Source organism: Falco punctatus (genome assembly GCF_963210335.1).
Source record: "Falco punctatus genome assembly, chromosome: 6".
Lineage (NCBI taxonomy): Eukaryota > Metazoa > Chordata > Aves > Falconiformes > Falconidae > Falco > Falco punctatus.
The window spans coordinates 31,463,359-31,481,220 of NC_137585.1; the positions used below are offsets into that span (position 1 = coordinate 31,463,359).

Consider the following 17,862-nt stretch of genomic DNA (forward strand, 5'->3'; position numbering starts at 1 on the left):
ATTCTGTGTGCTGTAGCATTATTATAGCAAACGTACAGGAAGGGCTGAACTGGAGGTATTGAGGCAGGAATATTGTAGGGATGGGAGAGCAACTAGATTACTGGAGAAATGTGGGAGATGCAGGAAATGCATCCATAGTTCACATTTTACTAGATATGCTGTGCACAGCTAAGGTGGTTTTTTCGTTGATTTGGACTGTCACATGAGAAAGGAGGGAGGGAGAGAACAACTTACCTAAATCTTTCCCAAAGCCAGACTGCTTAAATCCACCAAATGGTGCTGCCACATCAGTTTTGTTATATGTGTTGATAAAAACTGTTCCAGCTTCTAGCTTTTCACTGATGTAGAGAGCTTTGCTTATGTCTTTTGTGAAAACTCCTGAAGCTAAGCCATATTCTGTGGTATTGGCCCGTCGCAGCACTCCATCGACATCCCTGCGGGGGAAAGAAATTACTTAACTGCAACTAGGTAAAATCAGTGTTAGCGATGCACTGAAGCACCTTTTCCCATGCTTGCTGTTCTCCAGTTAGCTTTTTTAAGACACCTTATTAAGGACTAATCTGTGTGTCAATCTGACAGATCTATGGAAATTCATACCCTTGCTTCAAACTTGGAAAGCTTGTAACCTTACATTTCAATGGTTAAGTTCTACACTAAGAAAAGTCAAAGGAAAAGTTGCAGTATGCCTACCAACTTTGCTCAGCTACAGTACAATTTAAGGATTAAAGCAAAGCTTGGCAGCAGATTATGAATTTATTTGCTAAAATTTTGGCCTGCTTTACAAGTTAATGGAGAATAAATGCTGAAATTCAGACTTCCATCAAACAGAACTTTTCAGGCCGTGTCCAGAGCACTATTTTCTAGTTGCATCTCATTTCCATATAGCTTCAAAAATCCATAATAATTTAAAACTTTAAAAAATTCAACACAGTCCCTTGTCACCATACATAATTTATAGATGTGAAGGGTTATCGGTGGCTGGTTCTTAACTGCATTACCAAACTGCAAAAAATGGAACCTTGTAGAGACAGTTATATGAAGTTTCTACATAGGGTTGAATCTCATCTATGTGTAAAATAATTCTTATGAATTGGAATGAAAGCTATTAGAACTGGCAGGCTACAAAATATACAGAGGGATTTTCATTTGCAACAGTAATGTACCAATGTTACACAATGCACAACACCACTATATCACGAAAGACTGAGAAAAACAAGTGATTCCACTGGAAAAAATACACATTTTGTAATTTGATTAAGCTACTGCAATTACCACACCAACTTCAGTAAAAATATTTCACTGAATACTAAGTCTTATTTAAGATCTGGCACTTATGGCTGCATTCTATCCCTTCACACACTGCTAATAGCATTAGTTCTACATCAACGTGGAGCAGGATACCCGCTACTAAAAAGGGTATTTTCTCAGAATTTAGCTGGAAGAGTATCTGGGGATTCAGACTGGTCTTACAAGATTTAACAAAAACATATTATATATGCTATCATTGCTACACTTCGGGCGCAAATGAGAAAATAAAAGTTTCTAATAGTAACCAGAGGAGAACATACCCATTTTTAAATTTAGAAATCACCATCACAGGACCAAAGGACTCTTCCTGGGCAATATACATATGGTCTTCAACATCTGTGAATACAGTCGGTTCCATGAAGAAACCTAAACAGAGGACAGAGCATCATTCGAGCATGGTGAAAATACTTTGTGGTTTGCATTGTCCAGGCCATCTCCTTTCCACAGCTACACTGAGACTTGACACAGGAAATATCAAGATTGAAATTAATGAAGCATGAACGGAAATGCAGGTGCATAAACACCACAGAATCAGCAAGAAAAAAGGGTAAAAGAACGGCCTGTATTGATCAGAAAACCAGCATGTGCTGTTCCTTGCCGGGCCAGAAGGTCTGCGTGCCACAGCCCCGCTGACTCCTCAGGGCAAGACCCTGTGCTTTGACAGCTGGAAGACAAGGTCACAGAAGCCACTGTTTTTCTTGTTACCCAACAAGAAGATAGACTGTAGTCATAAAGATTGGTATATTCCAAACAAGGGAAAACATGCAGTGGGCAGTAACTTTGGCTGAGATTTATGGATGCTGAAGTAAAGAAAATTCTGAGGTAAAGAATTGCCTCATAATGACTGTTCATTTCTGAAGGGTGTCCAAAAGCTAGCTCATTGTTGCCAATCAAGTTATACACAAGCAATCTTGGTCACCTACATCGTGGTGAGTAAGTGTGTTCAGTGCGAGTGGGTAAAATCAATGTCAAAGATTTTACATAAATGCCACCCCCTTCCATAAGATCTCCTATTTAGTTTTGTTACACCGATTTCATATAGTCATAAATCTCTACTTTCATTTTATTTAGGAATGTAATCATCATGTTCTGAAACTCTGATGCAAATGTTTCTCCTTCATTATTGACAAAGGACAGATGTCCATGAGAAAATGTTGCTTTCATGCCTGCCCACTGAACATAGCATACGTATCATCTATATGGCAAAAAAGGCTTTTGATAATAATAACCTTATGCAAACTCTGCTACTAGTTTCCTCAGCTTTAGTGTTAGTTTGATCTAAATTGATACAGTTATACTTACGGCTTTTGATAGTTCAAGGGTGTTGCAAAAAAGGCCTGAATGCCTCACAAACAACAGGAATAAATGAGCAAAAGATTCCCATACAGACTAGATTCTGATTCAGTTTTGTATATTATGCTTCAATTGCACAGCTTCTCTTAAAATGAGACTTGAAAGCCCTGTTCTCAAGTGCTATCTTGGGCTTACTGCTCCCGTGGTAGTGCTGCTTCACATAATGCAGCAGAGACAATCATGATGGCTTTTGTTTAGAGTGTAAAAGTTCCAAACGCATCTGAACAGTATTTTACCTGGTCTATGTACTTGTCTTCCTCCGTGCACTAGAGTGGCTCCTTCTTTTACTCCGGTTTCACAATACTGCAGCAGCTTTTCCAAATGTGCCTTGTGATTTTGTGGACCGTGATCTGTAGATCTATCAAGCGGGTCACCAATTTTCATCTTTTTTATTTCTTCCACCTAAGGGTTACCCAATTAAAATGAAGTTACATAATGTAGCAAATAGTTGTTAAAGTCACCAGTGATATGGGATGCTTATTTTTTTGTGCTATGAAGTTAGGCTCTAAGAAGGGCTGGATTCTTAAAAGGTGGAATGCTCATCCTTTTCTAAAATTAGGCTTTGTCTTATGTTTGATAATCTCTGGTTACTTCTGAAAGTTTTTAATCCTGTTTTCATGTATCCATTCTCTTCTGATATTAAGACAGACATGTAAAATGTTAGCTTTTACTAGTGGTAAATGGGTTATGACAGTGATCTTCTATTCTTGAGCTAAATAAAGGAATTCTCCAGTGGTACAGTGTGGTGACTATTGGATTTTTAATCACGACCTTTGTATTATTCTAGGTACACCTCCAATAGGCCTTCTTTTTTTAAACTTCACAGCAGCCTTCAATCACATTGACTTAAGTTTAGTGATTTTTTAAATCTTACTTTCCTAGTCAAATACAAAATATCACTGAAGGTACAATATCTATTTCAATGTCACTTAACTGTGCATTACTGACAAAAATAGCTCCCTTCAGTGCCTTCCTGTTAACCCTGTAAGAGGCTCCCAAGAAGCAGCATTGCCTATCGTAAGCAGTAACAAGAAATTAAGCAACTGAAAATAAGAAGAAATGCAAGCGTCTATAAAAATAGCGGATCTTTGTGCCATAGCGAAGTATGTTTCAACTTTATTCCTTAAATACCTTACCACTTTTCTAACAAATTCATCATGGATTGATTCTTCCACAAACAGCCTGCCAGCTGCAATGCAGTTTTCTCCTTTGTTGAAATACACTGCTCCCATACCCTGATCAGGGGGAAAAAAAACATTGATATTTGTATGCATCCTTTTCAGTTCAGTTTCCCTTTCATTCTGTTCCCTTGGGTTGCATTCAGTGTTTATGACCCTCAAATCATAATGCTTTACATAAAAGGACATCATCAATGCAACAAACAGGCTAATCGTATAACTGGCAAACAAACTTCCACGGAGCCAAATAGCTCAGGATGAACCCATTATCAGTACTCTTGCCATTTCCATCAGCATTCCACAGAAACACCTGCTGCGGCATCACAGAGAAGAGGGCTGGCAGCATGACCAGTGAATATAAAACTGTGCTAATCCACTGAGCAATACTGCTTGTGTGTGTTGGAAGTCGCATGTGACCAAACAGAACATTACCTAACTCTAATCTGCAGAGAACCTCCTGTTTCAAGAGTGTGGATTCAGACCCCATGCAGTTTGTTCCTTTTTTTACTTATCAAGAACTAACACCTGCCATTGTTTTTCCAGGAAGGTGGGGAAAGGAAGAACAGGACAAATAAAATTTCTAAAAAGTAGTTTTCTGGCAGCTGTAAAAGCCTGAGGTCCTGGCATTAGCAGGTATGAGGGGGTTCGTGTGCTAATATCAAGAAAGCATTTTTTCCACAACCATTTAAAGCTATCAATGTCAGGTATAGCTCAGGCCAACCTCTGCATCGCCCTGTCAATTCTACAGCTGAGAATAGGAGTGGGGCCAAACAGTGCACTGACTGCAGAGTTTCAGCTTTTATTATTCTCTCAGTCCTGCCAAAAGACACTCCAAAAACGGAGAGAGTGTATAATTAGCTTCTTCCTGGTAGCAGTACCTGCTTATGCTGGTTTAGAGAATTCATAGAATTAGCACTTTGGGTAAGTACAGTGTGGAAGACTTATTTGCTTCTTAACGAGTAAACTGCATCTGCTGTCATTTTGATGAATCAGATTACCTGAGCAGGAAATAAGCTCACTAAACCCACGGAATTTCTCGTTTGCACATCTTATTTATGAACTGTAAATACATTATGCTTATGGAGAAAGTGGACTACGATGACTGATGGTGAATTAATAACTATATGGCAGCTCGCTGTGGGAGCTCACTGTGTATTTTAACTCACTTTCAGGCTTTTATTTTTTAAGCACTCTTTTTTTTAGTATCAGATTTTGGCAAATAAATTTTACGATGTTAACTTGGCTAGTGAAAATACTTTCCAGCATTTTCTAATGTATATTTCATGTAGTACTGATCCCTGCCTTTTTGGTGCAGCATGAGCAGTTGAATTGTGCTGGCATAAAGAAACATCCTGTAGAAAAAGAGGGTGTTTTCTAACAGGTCGCATGATTTTTCATGCAAGGGCTCCCTACTGCAGTTTTTGGCAAGTCAAGAAGAATTTTGCAATACTGTGAGGATGTATCACAAAGTCTTTAAATATATTTTACTTCAAAGTAACATTACCATTTTTACAGCTCTGTCAAGTTCACAGTCACTGAATATGATCAATGGGGATTTACCACCAAGTTCAAGAGAAACTTTCTTCAGATTAGTGGCTGCACTGCAAAAAAATATAAATAATCATATAAAAGAAACTTTTAGATAGTTTATTTCAGTATTTCCTTTGAATTATAACTAGTGAAAATGTATAAACCTCTATTTTCCTATAGTGACTTACAATTCTACATAAATGTAAAAAACCCGTATGTAATTTTGCTTTTCTATTACTGCTTCATGCACAATATAGCTAATAAAATACTTCAGAGCTAGATTAAGCAGTGCTTATTTCTGAATCTTTTGCTGAGAGTACCTCTTCATGATCTGTTTACCAGTTGGTGTTGAACCAGTGAATCCAACTTTGCGAACATCTGGATGTTCAGACAGGTGCTGTCCCACTAAGCCACCTGCGGGGAGGAAAACAGTGTAACTTGACCGTACATCGGCAATTTTTACTACTCCCACAGCAGCACTGTAACCAGGAAGAGCTGACAAGATGTCAGTCAAGTACAATAACACATCCTTATTTATATGTACAGCTTTATTCTTCATACGACTATGAAGAATTTAGTATTAGTTAACTTGGATCGCGTTAGTGTCTGCAAATTCTCCCATCTGCCTGGACTAAAGAACTTCCTTCCTAATATTCCACTGTAGGTGGAATAATCTAATTTGTAACAGAGCCTGCCTCATTGTCCTGGTTTCGGCTAGGATATAGTTAATTTTCTTCTTAGTAGCTGGTGCAGTGCTGTGTTTTGGATCTGTTGTGAGAACAATGCTGATATTTTTAGTTGTTGCTAAGTAATACTTATACTAAGTCAAGGACTCTTCAGTTTCTCAGGCCCTGCCAGTGAGAGGGCTGGAGGGGCACAAGAAATTGGAAGGGGACACAGCCAGGACAGCTGACCCCAACTAGCCAACGGGACATCCCATGCCACAGAACATCATGCTGAGTATATAAAGCTGGGGGAAGAAGAAGGAAGGAAGGATGTTCGGATTGATGGTGTTTATCTTCCCAAGTAACTGTTATGTGTGATGGAGCCCGGCTTTCCTGAAGATGGCTGAACACCTGCCTGCCCATGGGAAGCAGTCAATGAATTCCTTGCTTTGCTTTGCTTGGAAGAACAGCTTTTGCTTTACCCATTAAACTGTCTTTATCTCAACCCACAAGTTTTCTCACTTTTACCCTTCTGATTCTCTCCCTCATCCCACCAGAGGGGACTGGGCAAGCGACTGCGTGGTGCTTAGCTGCCAGCCAGGCAGCCACCATGACACCCATACAGCCACTTTGTTGCTTTTCTTCATTAGGGAAAAGAGGAAAATGGTGACATCAGGTAACATGCTGTGGACCGTCACTTACCTATAGTGACCAATACACATCTTACCAGCTTGCTCCAGGTCTCACAGCCACATTTAAATATTTTCAATGGATGGTAAGATTAGGAGAAAAATAAAGATTTACAATCAAGTGAAACATGTTTCTCTGTAATACATCCTTTTTCAGAGTGTTCATACTGTTTGTGTGAACTTGTGAAGGGTGTAGGCTGACAGCTCCTACCAGCTAGAGCCAGGTGACATACAGATTTTTCCAATTGTGTTCTGGAAATACATGAAATCGCTGTATGATACAGATGCAGGCCTACTACCAATGAAGATACGTGCACTTATGTAATAGGTCTTCAAAAAGATAAAACACTAGTTCACCAGTTTTAGCATGACCTACTCTTCCCAGAAAAATGATTAGTTGAAGTTTTACCTGAACCAGGCAGAATATTTATAACACCCTTAGGAAATCCAGCTTTAGCTGAGAGTTCTGCAAACTTCAAGGAAGTCAGAGGAGTGACCTAAGTAGAAACATACATATTAGGTCTCCTGTTTTAATTAAATGTATGATGATATCTTTTACATTCAATACATCTTAATTTTGATACAATATTCATCTTCTGGCTCAGAGTATCAACAAATTAAAAATTATCACTTCTTGTGGAAAAGAATTCATTCTTGAAAATGAGAGTAGCATCAGAGCAGAATGAAGGACAATCAGTACCCTGTATCACCATGGCAATTTGTATTATTATACATGCACTTTAAAACAATGACATGGTCATCCTATGGGTACATATGACAGGTCAAACCTACGGGTGAAATTTGCCAGGTTGCCTGAATTATTTTGCCTGAACAAAGAGTGAAGGACCTGAGACATCTGTACATTCCCTGTTGGTTTTACCTGAGCTGGCTTGAGTACGAGTGTGTTGCCTGCAGCCAAGCATGCTGCACTCTTCCATGCAAGCATCATCAGCGGGTAATTCCAAGGGATAACAATTGCACAGACACTTACGGTAGGGAAAAAGAGGAAAAGATTACATTTTTTTATTAGAGCTTTTGAATGGCTTTCCTGTATGTCAAGGCTGACACTAAGAAGATAAAAGTGATACTTACCCTATTGGCTCTTTCTTGGTGAACGTTAGATTATGGTTTGGCCGAGCCTGGTTAATTGGAATTGTAGCACCCTAGAAGGCAGAGGAGGGACAAATCTTGGTACTGTTTAATCATTTTTATTACAAATATATTTGCCATATAAGAATGTTTTGGAAAGCCACAGAGTAGGCTTCAAAACCAGAAGCATTTTTGCATCAGTGAAAGGGGCAGGGATGTTTCTACTGTATGATTTCCTACTATAGATACTGTAGTCAACTCCCAATTTTCATTGGAATTAAATAAAAGCATAGATAACAGAAGGATGGAAGAAAATATAATGAGGGTGTGAGGGATGAAAAAGAGCTGAATGATATTTTTGACTGTCGATCTGAAAGATACTTGAGGAAATGCTGTTGAACCTGTGCCACCAAGCGAACTCACCAGCTTTGGTCGGAATCTAACACAGCACATGAGTCTCTGCACTTACTTACGTGATGACCACAACGACATTCTGCTCCACGAATAATCAAGAGCTGACTAAGCATGCATATCCACTGTGACACCTCAAGTGACTTCTTAGATATTTAGTCGTATTCTAAATCCATATTCTCCAACTGGAAGCAGACTGTGTCCTTTTGTATTGTCAGGGAGACCCATTTTAGGTAAAATTCTACTTTTGCTTTATTTTTTGATTCTTTGATTACTTTTGCTAACACTGCTTTTTGACACTGTGTCAACAACAACAAAAGGTCTAGAGAAGCACTGCCACTGATTATTACCTTTACATATTCACTTGCCTGAATTTTGTCACACCACCCAGCGAAGTATCTGAATGTTTGCACAGACATTCCAACATGGGTCTTCAAAGCTAGAGTGTAGACAGCTCCTGAGTCAATAGACTCTATTGTTGCTAACTCTTCTTGATGTTCTTCCATCAGGTCTGCAAGTCTTTAATAAAAACATTACAAATCCACATCAAAGAGAAGTGACATCTAACCATTGACAGCCTACAATGCTATTTGGTATGGCAAAGAATAGTAACTAAAATAGCATTCCCACTGAATTTGGAGGTGGAGCACTGGAGACACTGCTCATTAATATCAGTAAAAGCTTGAACAATTGCCTGTTAAATCTGCAAATGTTTTCACATTGGCTGTGGTAGACACTGGATGAAGACATGAACTGTGAAAGCTTACCTGACTATTCAGTTATGGTTTTGTAAATAAAATAGTAACTAGAAAAGATGTACTCCTGTTGTAATACAATGAGCCAATTATAGAAAATCAGACTAGTAAGTTAGAACGCAAATACACAACAACATAAGAAGTGTCAAGTAATCAAAAGTACCAAGAAGGAGTACTCATGATCCTAACGTAAGATGTGAGAAACCTAGTTTCATAACACTGTTTTGTATTGCCTGAACTTGGACTAAAATGTTAGATGCTTCAAAGGCACTCCAATCCAAAGATAGAGCTCCTAAGCTGTAAATGCAGATTGAATTTTATATGCCTTGGTACCTTTGAAAATGTGGCCCACGGTCTCCTTGGGCCTCAAGTTCTCCATCTGTTATTTATGAAGCAACACAGTGAGTTAAGTAAGACTGTGGTAAATATTATGTTAATAGTAGCTATCAGAGTGTCTGAATAATGGAGCTGCACAGCAGGTACCTATACTTATGACAAGCTCTTGTAATTTTAGTGGTCACCTGCTCAGACAGAGAGGTCTGCATGAATTAATTTTTACGTTCAATCTTTGATCTCTCACATGGCAGTGGAACAGATGCATCAATGTTTTTTCTTAAGCTTCTATCTGTGCCTTAGTACTCTGACATATAATCAATGCTCCCATGTGATTTTAAGAGCTTAACCAAGTGCATTTTAGATCCTATTGAGTATTCAAAACTGGGTGTGAAACTTATTTGTCCATTATGTAAATTCTGCCCGTTTAAAGCATTTGCAGGGATGTGGAAAAATGCTCTTTAATATCCATTTTAACTGTATCTTGGAGACCCAGCTACAGGTCATTGGCAGTAATGTCTAAAAGAATGGATATGGCATGTCAGGGACAAAGGAGAAGGACCTAGTTAATCGCAAAATCACAGAGCGGTCAGGGTTGGAAGGGATCTCTGGAGATCATCTAGTCCAACCCTCTGCTAAAGCACGTTCTCCTAGAGCAGGTTGCGCAGAGTCATGTCCAGGCAGGTTTTGAATGTCTCCAGAGAATAACGCATGCTAAATATCTTCTATTAATGACTCCTTAAGACAAAGTAGCAGAGCTAGGGGCTTTAATGGTACAAACCTTCTCTTTGTTCCAGCGCTCAAAATCTCTGGTTTGAACCGAGGCCAGAGAAAACGGGGCCTTGTTTGAATTAAGGTGAACCAGAGAGGGCCTTTATTCATACTGGGAGTGGTCTGCAACATAAACACTCCGGTATAACTATCCTAAAGAACCAGTCACCTAAGCAGAGAAGAGTGTAATCCAGGAATAATCTATGGAGTGTAGGGCAGTTACATTTTCCATATGTTTCCATACATTTTCCAACACAGTTACACTTGCAAATCTTGCAAGTCTAAACCACAGAGCAGTAGTTCTAAGACCTTAAAAGTTTCTCTTCAGGACAGAGTTAACTTGGGCTCTCAAGCAATCCTAATACAAATTAAAGCCAAGTTTGTACATGCTTTGAATCTGTGCATACTTGCAACAAATTTAAATGATCAACTGTTTTTAATTTTAATGAGTTCTGACTTGCCTGTTTTCTGTTATGATGACTACTCAACCCTTTTAGAGTCCTGAAGGCCTTTTTCCAAGGCCTGGTCACATACTTTATGAGACAAACATAATTTTCAGGTTTGCTTTCATTCTCTTTCACTAAGATGCCTGCAATGTCTTGTAAAACGTGGCATTTTTTAATTTATTTTTTTTTAATTACACCTACTTGGTTCATAAGGATATGGTGTTCTGGTTAGGTTTTCCTCAAATTCTTTGTTTCCATTCATAAATAATAATTTAAAAAATGGTGTCAGTGAGAGATCACAAGTTTCCTCTCTGCTACAAGAAATGTTAGCCAGCCAAGACCTGAGGTTGGTACACTGAAGTAAATCAGGGGATGAAAAGATGGGTAGCCTGGTTCCTCTGACAGAGGGACTATGAATATCCACCAAATTCAGAAACCGTACACAACAATGTTGCAGAGGAACAAGCCCATGAGATTTAAGAAAAGGAAACAAACACAAGCTGCCCTTCACATACCTGTACATGAGTCGCCCTCTTTCCCTTGCATTCATTCTTCCCCATTCACCATTTTCAAATGCCTCCTTTGCTGCTGCCACGGCCTTGTCAACATCAGCCAATGAAGCAGAAGACACACTGGCTATTATCTGTCCAAAGGTAGCATTGTGTTAGCTCCAGCTGAAAGGCTGGGATGCAGGATGTTACTCTTTCCTCCTAAAGTTCTCGACTGGGTATAAGCAAATACTTAATATCCTCAACCCCAGCAGTTGCCATGGGTGAGTCAGGCTGCAAAGAGTTCAGACACAACTGAGGTGGCAGAATTTGGAGGACACTGGAGGGCCTCAGATTCCTAGATCTTTCTTCTTCTTCACAGCAAGGTGCATTGTCCCACTGGATTTCACCTTCTCTTTCCACATTCTTTACTGTGAGGGTGGCAAGGCACTGGAACAGGTTTCCCAGAGAAGCTGTGGATGCCTCATCCCTGGAAACATTCAAGGCCAGGTTGGATGGGGCTTGGAGCAACCTGGTCTAGTGGAAGGTGTCCCTGCCCGTGGCAGGGGGTTGGAACTAGGTGATCTGTGAGGTCCCTTCCAACCCAAACCATTCTACAATTCTATGATTCTATGACATGTAAAATCAATGTGGTATTACAAAAGTTGGAAGTCTTTATATGTGGTATTATGATCTAAACATGCTAAAATGACTCCCATACGTTCCATTTCTTAAGAATGGAGCTGCTGTTACCGTAAACCACCATATACACACGTATTTTATGATGATTGTGTTCTATAGATACACACACTGTAAATACTAATACAGAATTGTTATAACTTTTATTCTATTCTGTAATGAGTTTCAGGAAAAGCAGCAGTCTGACTTCTGATGATAGTGAAATATGTGGCATTTCAGTAGAATTTATTTACTCCAGAATTAAATGACAATTACAGGGACATCAGAATCACCCCTCTTATTCATAATTCATAGTTATGAGTTGCTCTAAAGATTCAGTAGTTCAGAACTGAAGTGCAATTGTATGTATTTTCCTACTGGACAGTCATTTTTCTTACAGGGAATTTAAAGGGATATTTTAAAGTCATACTTGCCCTAAGACATCAGATTTGTAAAAAAAAGTAAAATAAAACCTGAAGTTGACAACTGACACAAAATAGATACAATTATCCTAAAAGAAACACTTCTTTAGCATCTAAACTTCAGCAATTTTTGTTTGCAAAACTAAAAAAGAATGAAATCAAAGTAAAGCATACAGGTGGGTATGGAAAATGACATAATAGTTGAAGTGGAAGTAGATTATTTTTGCTGTGCATCTTGACTGAAATGGAAAAACTGCAGAATATGCAAACTGGTAAGTAAATTGAAACTTCACATTATTTCTAGGTGCTGTTTAATGTGTACTGTATGGTTTTGAAATTAGCAATATTCAGTTTGTGTTTTGGATTTTTTAATAGGCAAGGAAATTGAAATAAACTGGTATTGATCATATTTAGAAATTACTTACTGATCCATCTGCTGGATTTATAGTGTCATATGTTTTCCCGTCATCAGCATTTACAAATTGCCCATTTATGAAACACTGGTATGGCATATTCACAGTCATGTTGTTCATATTTTTTGAAACCTAAGAGTGAAATAACAAATTTCTTTACATTTTTAATAACAAAGATTTTAATGTATCTTAACAAGCTTTTGATATCTGCAGCCAACATCCAGATGCATTTTCGGATGTATATATGGCTGTTAAGAGTGGACAGAAGAGTAAAATGAAATGGAAATCTTATTCTCCCTGAATGCCAATGACCATATTCTGAGATAGTTAAGCAGATTTCTGTACTTTTTACCATTGGATCTCTATGTTCAAACCAATACTAAACCTTGGTTAAGGCTGGCCTTAGTGGACTTCAATCAAATACATAATTCCCAAATTCAAGAAATTCTGACTTGCTTAATGACTTAAAAAAACCTGAATCTTCCTTTCACACAGTTTTTTTTGAACAGATTCTTTGGAGAAAAATCTAGCACTGCTTGCCTCAGGAAAGCAGACGGTCCAGAACCATTCTGACTGAAGCATACTGGCAGGGTGAGCTACTCTACCGCATATTCTAGCTCTGCTGGTTTCTGGAACACTGTAAATGACATTATATATCCTTCCCTCCCAAATGCAAATATATAAAAGTTGAAAAAAGAGTTACAAAGAAGAGTTTGTATGACTAAATATTTGTTCGCTTTTCCTACTCCATCAAGCAGTCTAATAAAATGCATTGTCTGCCCTCCCTCCAAGCCCAAGGAAGACTAAGCAATAAAGGCAAAATAAAAGGTCTTACATAATCAATGACTAACTCCTCTTCTTTGTCTTCTCCTCTGAATTTTCTGACAGCCATTTGAATAAAGTCTGCAAATTTAGTGGCCATATACACATCTTCATTCTGCAGCTGAAGTTCACTGTATTTCTGTTTAATCTCTTCTAGCATTCTAAAGATTTTGCAGAAAGAATAAGTTTAATTACAAATTAAAGAATTCTTCAGATAATTCATTAAAAGGTCAAGAGGGACCAAAACTGGGCACCAGTTTGTATGCATGAAAATGTGTGTGTGTTTCCCTGACAACAATGGCACAAAAGTTGTGCATTTTACTGTTGGTTTTATTGTGGGTGTTAAGGAAAAGAAAACGTCAGTTCTGAAATACTCTTAGGTAAACTTTTGGAAATAAATTACAAATAGAATATATCAACTGATTAAATAGTGTATGGGACTACTCTAACCAATACATGGAGGACATTCAGAGCTCTACAAGACTGGTAAGTAATAAGGGCAATAATAAGTTTGGTTTTAAAAAAAAAATAATAAAATGCTGGTTTTGTACTATGGCCTGGAATATCCGAGCTGCAAAAAGAAGGTAACATAACGCAGGATGAACTCGGTGCATTTTTAAGCATGGGCTCAATTCCTTCTGTGAAAGGCTCCTCTTTTCGCTCTGGGGAATTCTTTGCTCAGCTTCCCAATCAGCCTCCTGGTCTTGAGATTACCTGTCACTGCATGCTGACAAGTTTGAGTATGACCATGCTCCCCCGTGTGGCTGATGTTCCTGAAGTTAAGGGGAATTTTCCTTCAGTACAAAGAGCAAGATTACATCAGAACTTCTAATTTTGCGAGCAGAAATGTACTACATTTTCAAAGGTAGAAAAGGGAATAGTCAGAGTACTGGAAAACACAGGTGGATTTTTTTTTTAACACTACTTGATTGACTCTGATTTAGAAGCACCATGACAACTTTGTTTCCATTAACTTTGCCTTCAAACTTTTATTATTTTGAGGGTTTTTTTACCTGACAACATGCATAGACGATGCTCCAGATTTGAAGAAGTCTGTGGAATCCTCAATTACAGCAACGTTGCTCAAAATACCTTTCCAAATAGCCTAATAATACATAAATATAACAGAGGCAATAATGAATAATCCTCTACAAGAACTATTTATGAAACTGTATTTTCTGTGGTATCTGTGCCTACCACATAGTATTTCAAAGGATTCTAGAACTGTCTAGACATAATGTTGGTCAATAAATTCTTCAGCGTAATTATAAAGATATATTATTTTGTCCATGCTAATTTCACCTAATAAGGCAAGAAACCTGAATGGTACAATGCTAATGATTTTCAGGCCCATTTTTAAAATATCTTTTTCCTCCAAACAATTACTTTCCCCTGCATTATGAAATAATATCACCAGCAGAGGCAAGGACAGCCTGGAGCACTTTGTGACTGGATTGATGGCATTTCTGGCACCTGGGCAGAGCTGAGGAGTAGTTTAAGCCGCACACATGACGTGAAGATTTCCACTAATATGAATAGTGAAATAACTGGTAATTAGGTTTCAGAGTTAGCAGGTAGTGTTATGAACTAAGAGTTTGTATTTCTTTTTGCTGTTGTCTCAGTCAGTCAATAGCTCCAGGCAGCATTTAGTTTGCTGGCAAGCAGGTTCAAGGTAATCTTGAAGCAGCAGTTCAAAACATTAGTGCATCAGGCTGCCTGGCTTGTACCAAAAGCCATTGACCCTGCAGCAAGAGTTAGCAGAAGGGAACACATCTGTCATTCGTTGGCTCTGGCACAAAACTCTAATGATAAATGTGGTTTTCAGCTAAGCCCCTGACATCCTCTGCAGGAAGGATTACAGGAGAGGGCAGCAAAGTGCCTCTCCAGCTGTGAGAGGCTTTCTGCTCCAGCTGCCCCATCCCACATCCCTCTGCCAGCTAGCCCCTTGTGTGTGGCTGTGCTAGAAGACAGACAGCACACGCAGGTACAGCTAGAAAACTGCTGCTTTTCTCTTTAAGACTGCTGTTCTAAAGACTCCCTGGAGCTTCTCCAACAGGACCACTCTGAGTACATCCTAGTAACACCACAGTGAAGGAAAGATTTCAGAACTGTCCAAGTCTGTCAGTGTTGAAAATCTCACTGTTGCGAGGTGAAGGTCCATTTGCTTTTCCTCACTCCCACCTTCATCATTCATAGGTATTTACCATAACTAACCCTACAATCACGGTCGTTGTATCACTTGTATCTGAAAGAAAACTTTCCTCTAAAGTGACATGTAAGTACTCCAGTGAATTCCCAATTCCGCCTGAATAACATCAATAACTAAAAACTAAACCCCATATTCTTTGAGTAGTTTTTATTAAAAAACAGTTTGCATGGCTAAATATCAGATATGCCTTGCCTATTACAAAAAATGTGTAATGCTTTTGTCTGAAGTAGTATCTTACTAAAGCAGTTTATTACCCTAATATCTTCTGCCATCTTTTTCTCATCTTCCGTAAGTTCCAGGGTAGTTGTTTCATCAGCAGAGAAGTATTTAGATGCAGGGATCATTTTCCCATCCTCAAACTGCAGATTTCTCACTAGTACCTGCAAAACAAGACGATATGATTTTAAATTATCTGGGAGGTAATACAGCCTTGTATGAAGAGGTTTTAGGCATTAATATGGTTATTGAAATAGTCAAATAAATGGCTGGCAGGAAAACTGCTATGATGCAGGTAATTTAACACTCCTACCTTTCAGATTCTCTCCTAGTATTTGTACATTCTAAGCCACACTGGAAATAAATATGGATTGAGTGAGAAGTAAAACATGAATGTCTTTTCTATAGCATGGCAAAGGATTAATAAACTCCAAGCAAATTAGCTGTCTGTCATTAGCAGCTGGATTTGTATAGCCTGAAAATTCCCACTACTTGCATTTCTGGCTAGAGTTATTCCATCCATGCTCATGTTTGCCAGGATGAGCACTTACCATTTTCCCATCATTACCAAAAACGACTAGACCATTCTTGGTTACAAGTCCAGGTCTTGAAGCACCTTTTATTGCCAGCTCATGTCCAGCAGGCACTGAAGCGCCAAGTAATGATGACCCGTAAAAAGTAACCACCTATAAAAAAAGGTAATTAGAAGTGCACAGATTCTAAACATGCTCTAAAATTCTAATAATGAAATTATGCTTTAATTACATTAAAGCTTCAATGTAAAACAAATAAAATATAAATTCCTACACAATGAAAACATGTTAAAAGAATATTTCTGTACCTTTACAACCCAAAACATGTACAACTTTGCAGACTGCCTAATCTGCAAAGCCGCTTAGCTGTAACAATGTGCGTGCTGGAACCAGTGCAGAAAGAAGCAGCTTTTGTCAGTGCATGCCCTGAGTGAAAGACCAGCAGAAGCCTGACTGTGACTAGCGGAGTCCGGCTCTGCTCCCAGGCTGGCAGTGCTGAACACACTGCCTCTCTCCTGGGCTCTCCTGTTCTTTCTGGGCTCTCAAACCAGCAACAGTTCCTAGACATTAGGGCAGAACCAGACTTTTAGAGCAGCCTACCAGCAGATCATTAATAGGTAAGTAACAAAATCTGGACATCACAGCCAGGAAAGATAATGTGATTTTTAAACTGTGTGCAACTACAATGTGGATCAAATGTATAGTACTTCTAATACACTGAAAGGAAGTAGTTGGCCTTGGATAATATGAGATGTATTTATTTCTGCAAATGATCTAGGCCCAAGTCTCTTTAAAATAAAACCTTCTTTGTTATTTCAGTAGCTCACAGTGTTTCATTTTCCTGTTAACACTGTGATGTTGCCCACTGTACAGCATGGGTTGCATTGTACTGTAATGCATGCATACTTCCAAGAATGACTGGCAGTCTGGTTCTACCCTTCTTACTTACTGCTTTATACTATGCCTAATTTATTTTCAGATACTGCTTTTCTCTTTCTTTGAATTAAATGGATCTATCATTTAAAAAAAAATCTTAACTACTCTGTTCCGTACATTTAAGGTGCTTGTTCTAGATATAGACCAAACATACAGTCATTAGATGAGAGCTGCTCCAATGTAACTCCCATTTGTATTCACCTGTATGCAGACACCTTTAGTTTTATAATAAAAAAGGTCAAAAAGAGGATATAGAAAAGAAGAATATTCTGGTTTTCAGAGCATACCTGGCCATCTATCATTGCCCATGCTCCAGGCACTTTATCATGCCCTCGAATCCAATTGTGCAAAGCTGCTGCAGGTTGGTCCCAGGAGATCTAGGAAATCAAGACATGCCAGCTAATTCTCTGTTTAGGTATAGGTCAACCTAATAATGTTTTCCTATATAAGAATTATAAATTCTCCCTTCTCTTTCAACTGCTAATTTATTTAATACAGAAAAGGTCTGGTCTAATAAAGGAAGATCAGTGATGTGCAGATGGCTAAGATCAAAGACCTATCAAGTGGGATGCTCTTAGCACTTCCATATTCTATGCAGTCTGTATCTTTTCACAGAT

General features: G+C 38.6%; 1 protein-coding gene across 1 annotated transcript in view; it reads right to left on the minus strand.

Moving 5' to 3' along the window:
* Positions 1-17,862, minus strand: part of ALDH1L2 (aldehyde dehydrogenase 1 family member L2) — a 33,786-nt gene that overhangs the window by 1,569 nt on the left and 14,355 nt on the right. The window contains exons 6-22 of the mRNA XM_080394023.1: positions 17,533-17,622; positions 16,328-16,462; positions 15,815-15,940; positions 14,365-14,456; positions 13,365-13,512; positions 12,542-12,661; positions 11,044-11,171; positions 8,592-8,742; positions 7,816-7,886; positions 7,604-7,709; positions 7,133-7,220; positions 5,690-5,783; positions 5,344-5,440; positions 3,798-3,896; positions 2,898-3,063; positions 1,569-1,674; positions 235-434 (exon numbers count right to left, since the gene is read on the minus strand). Of these exons, the coding sequence (XP_080250149.1) occupies positions 235-434; positions 1,569-1,674; positions 2,898-3,063; positions 3,798-3,896; positions 5,344-5,440; positions 5,690-5,783; positions 7,133-7,220; positions 7,604-7,709; positions 7,816-7,886; positions 8,592-8,742; positions 11,044-11,171; positions 12,542-12,661; positions 13,365-13,512; positions 14,365-14,456; positions 15,815-15,940; positions 16,328-16,462; positions 17,533-17,622 (2,017 nt within the window). The remainder of the gene's footprint in view (positions 1-234; positions 435-1,568; positions 1,675-2,897; positions 3,064-3,797; positions 3,897-5,343; positions 5,441-5,689; positions 5,784-7,132; positions 7,221-7,603; positions 7,710-7,815; positions 7,887-8,591; positions 8,743-11,043; positions 11,172-12,541; positions 12,662-13,364; positions 13,513-14,364; positions 14,457-15,814; positions 15,941-16,327; positions 16,463-17,532; positions 17,623-17,862) is intronic.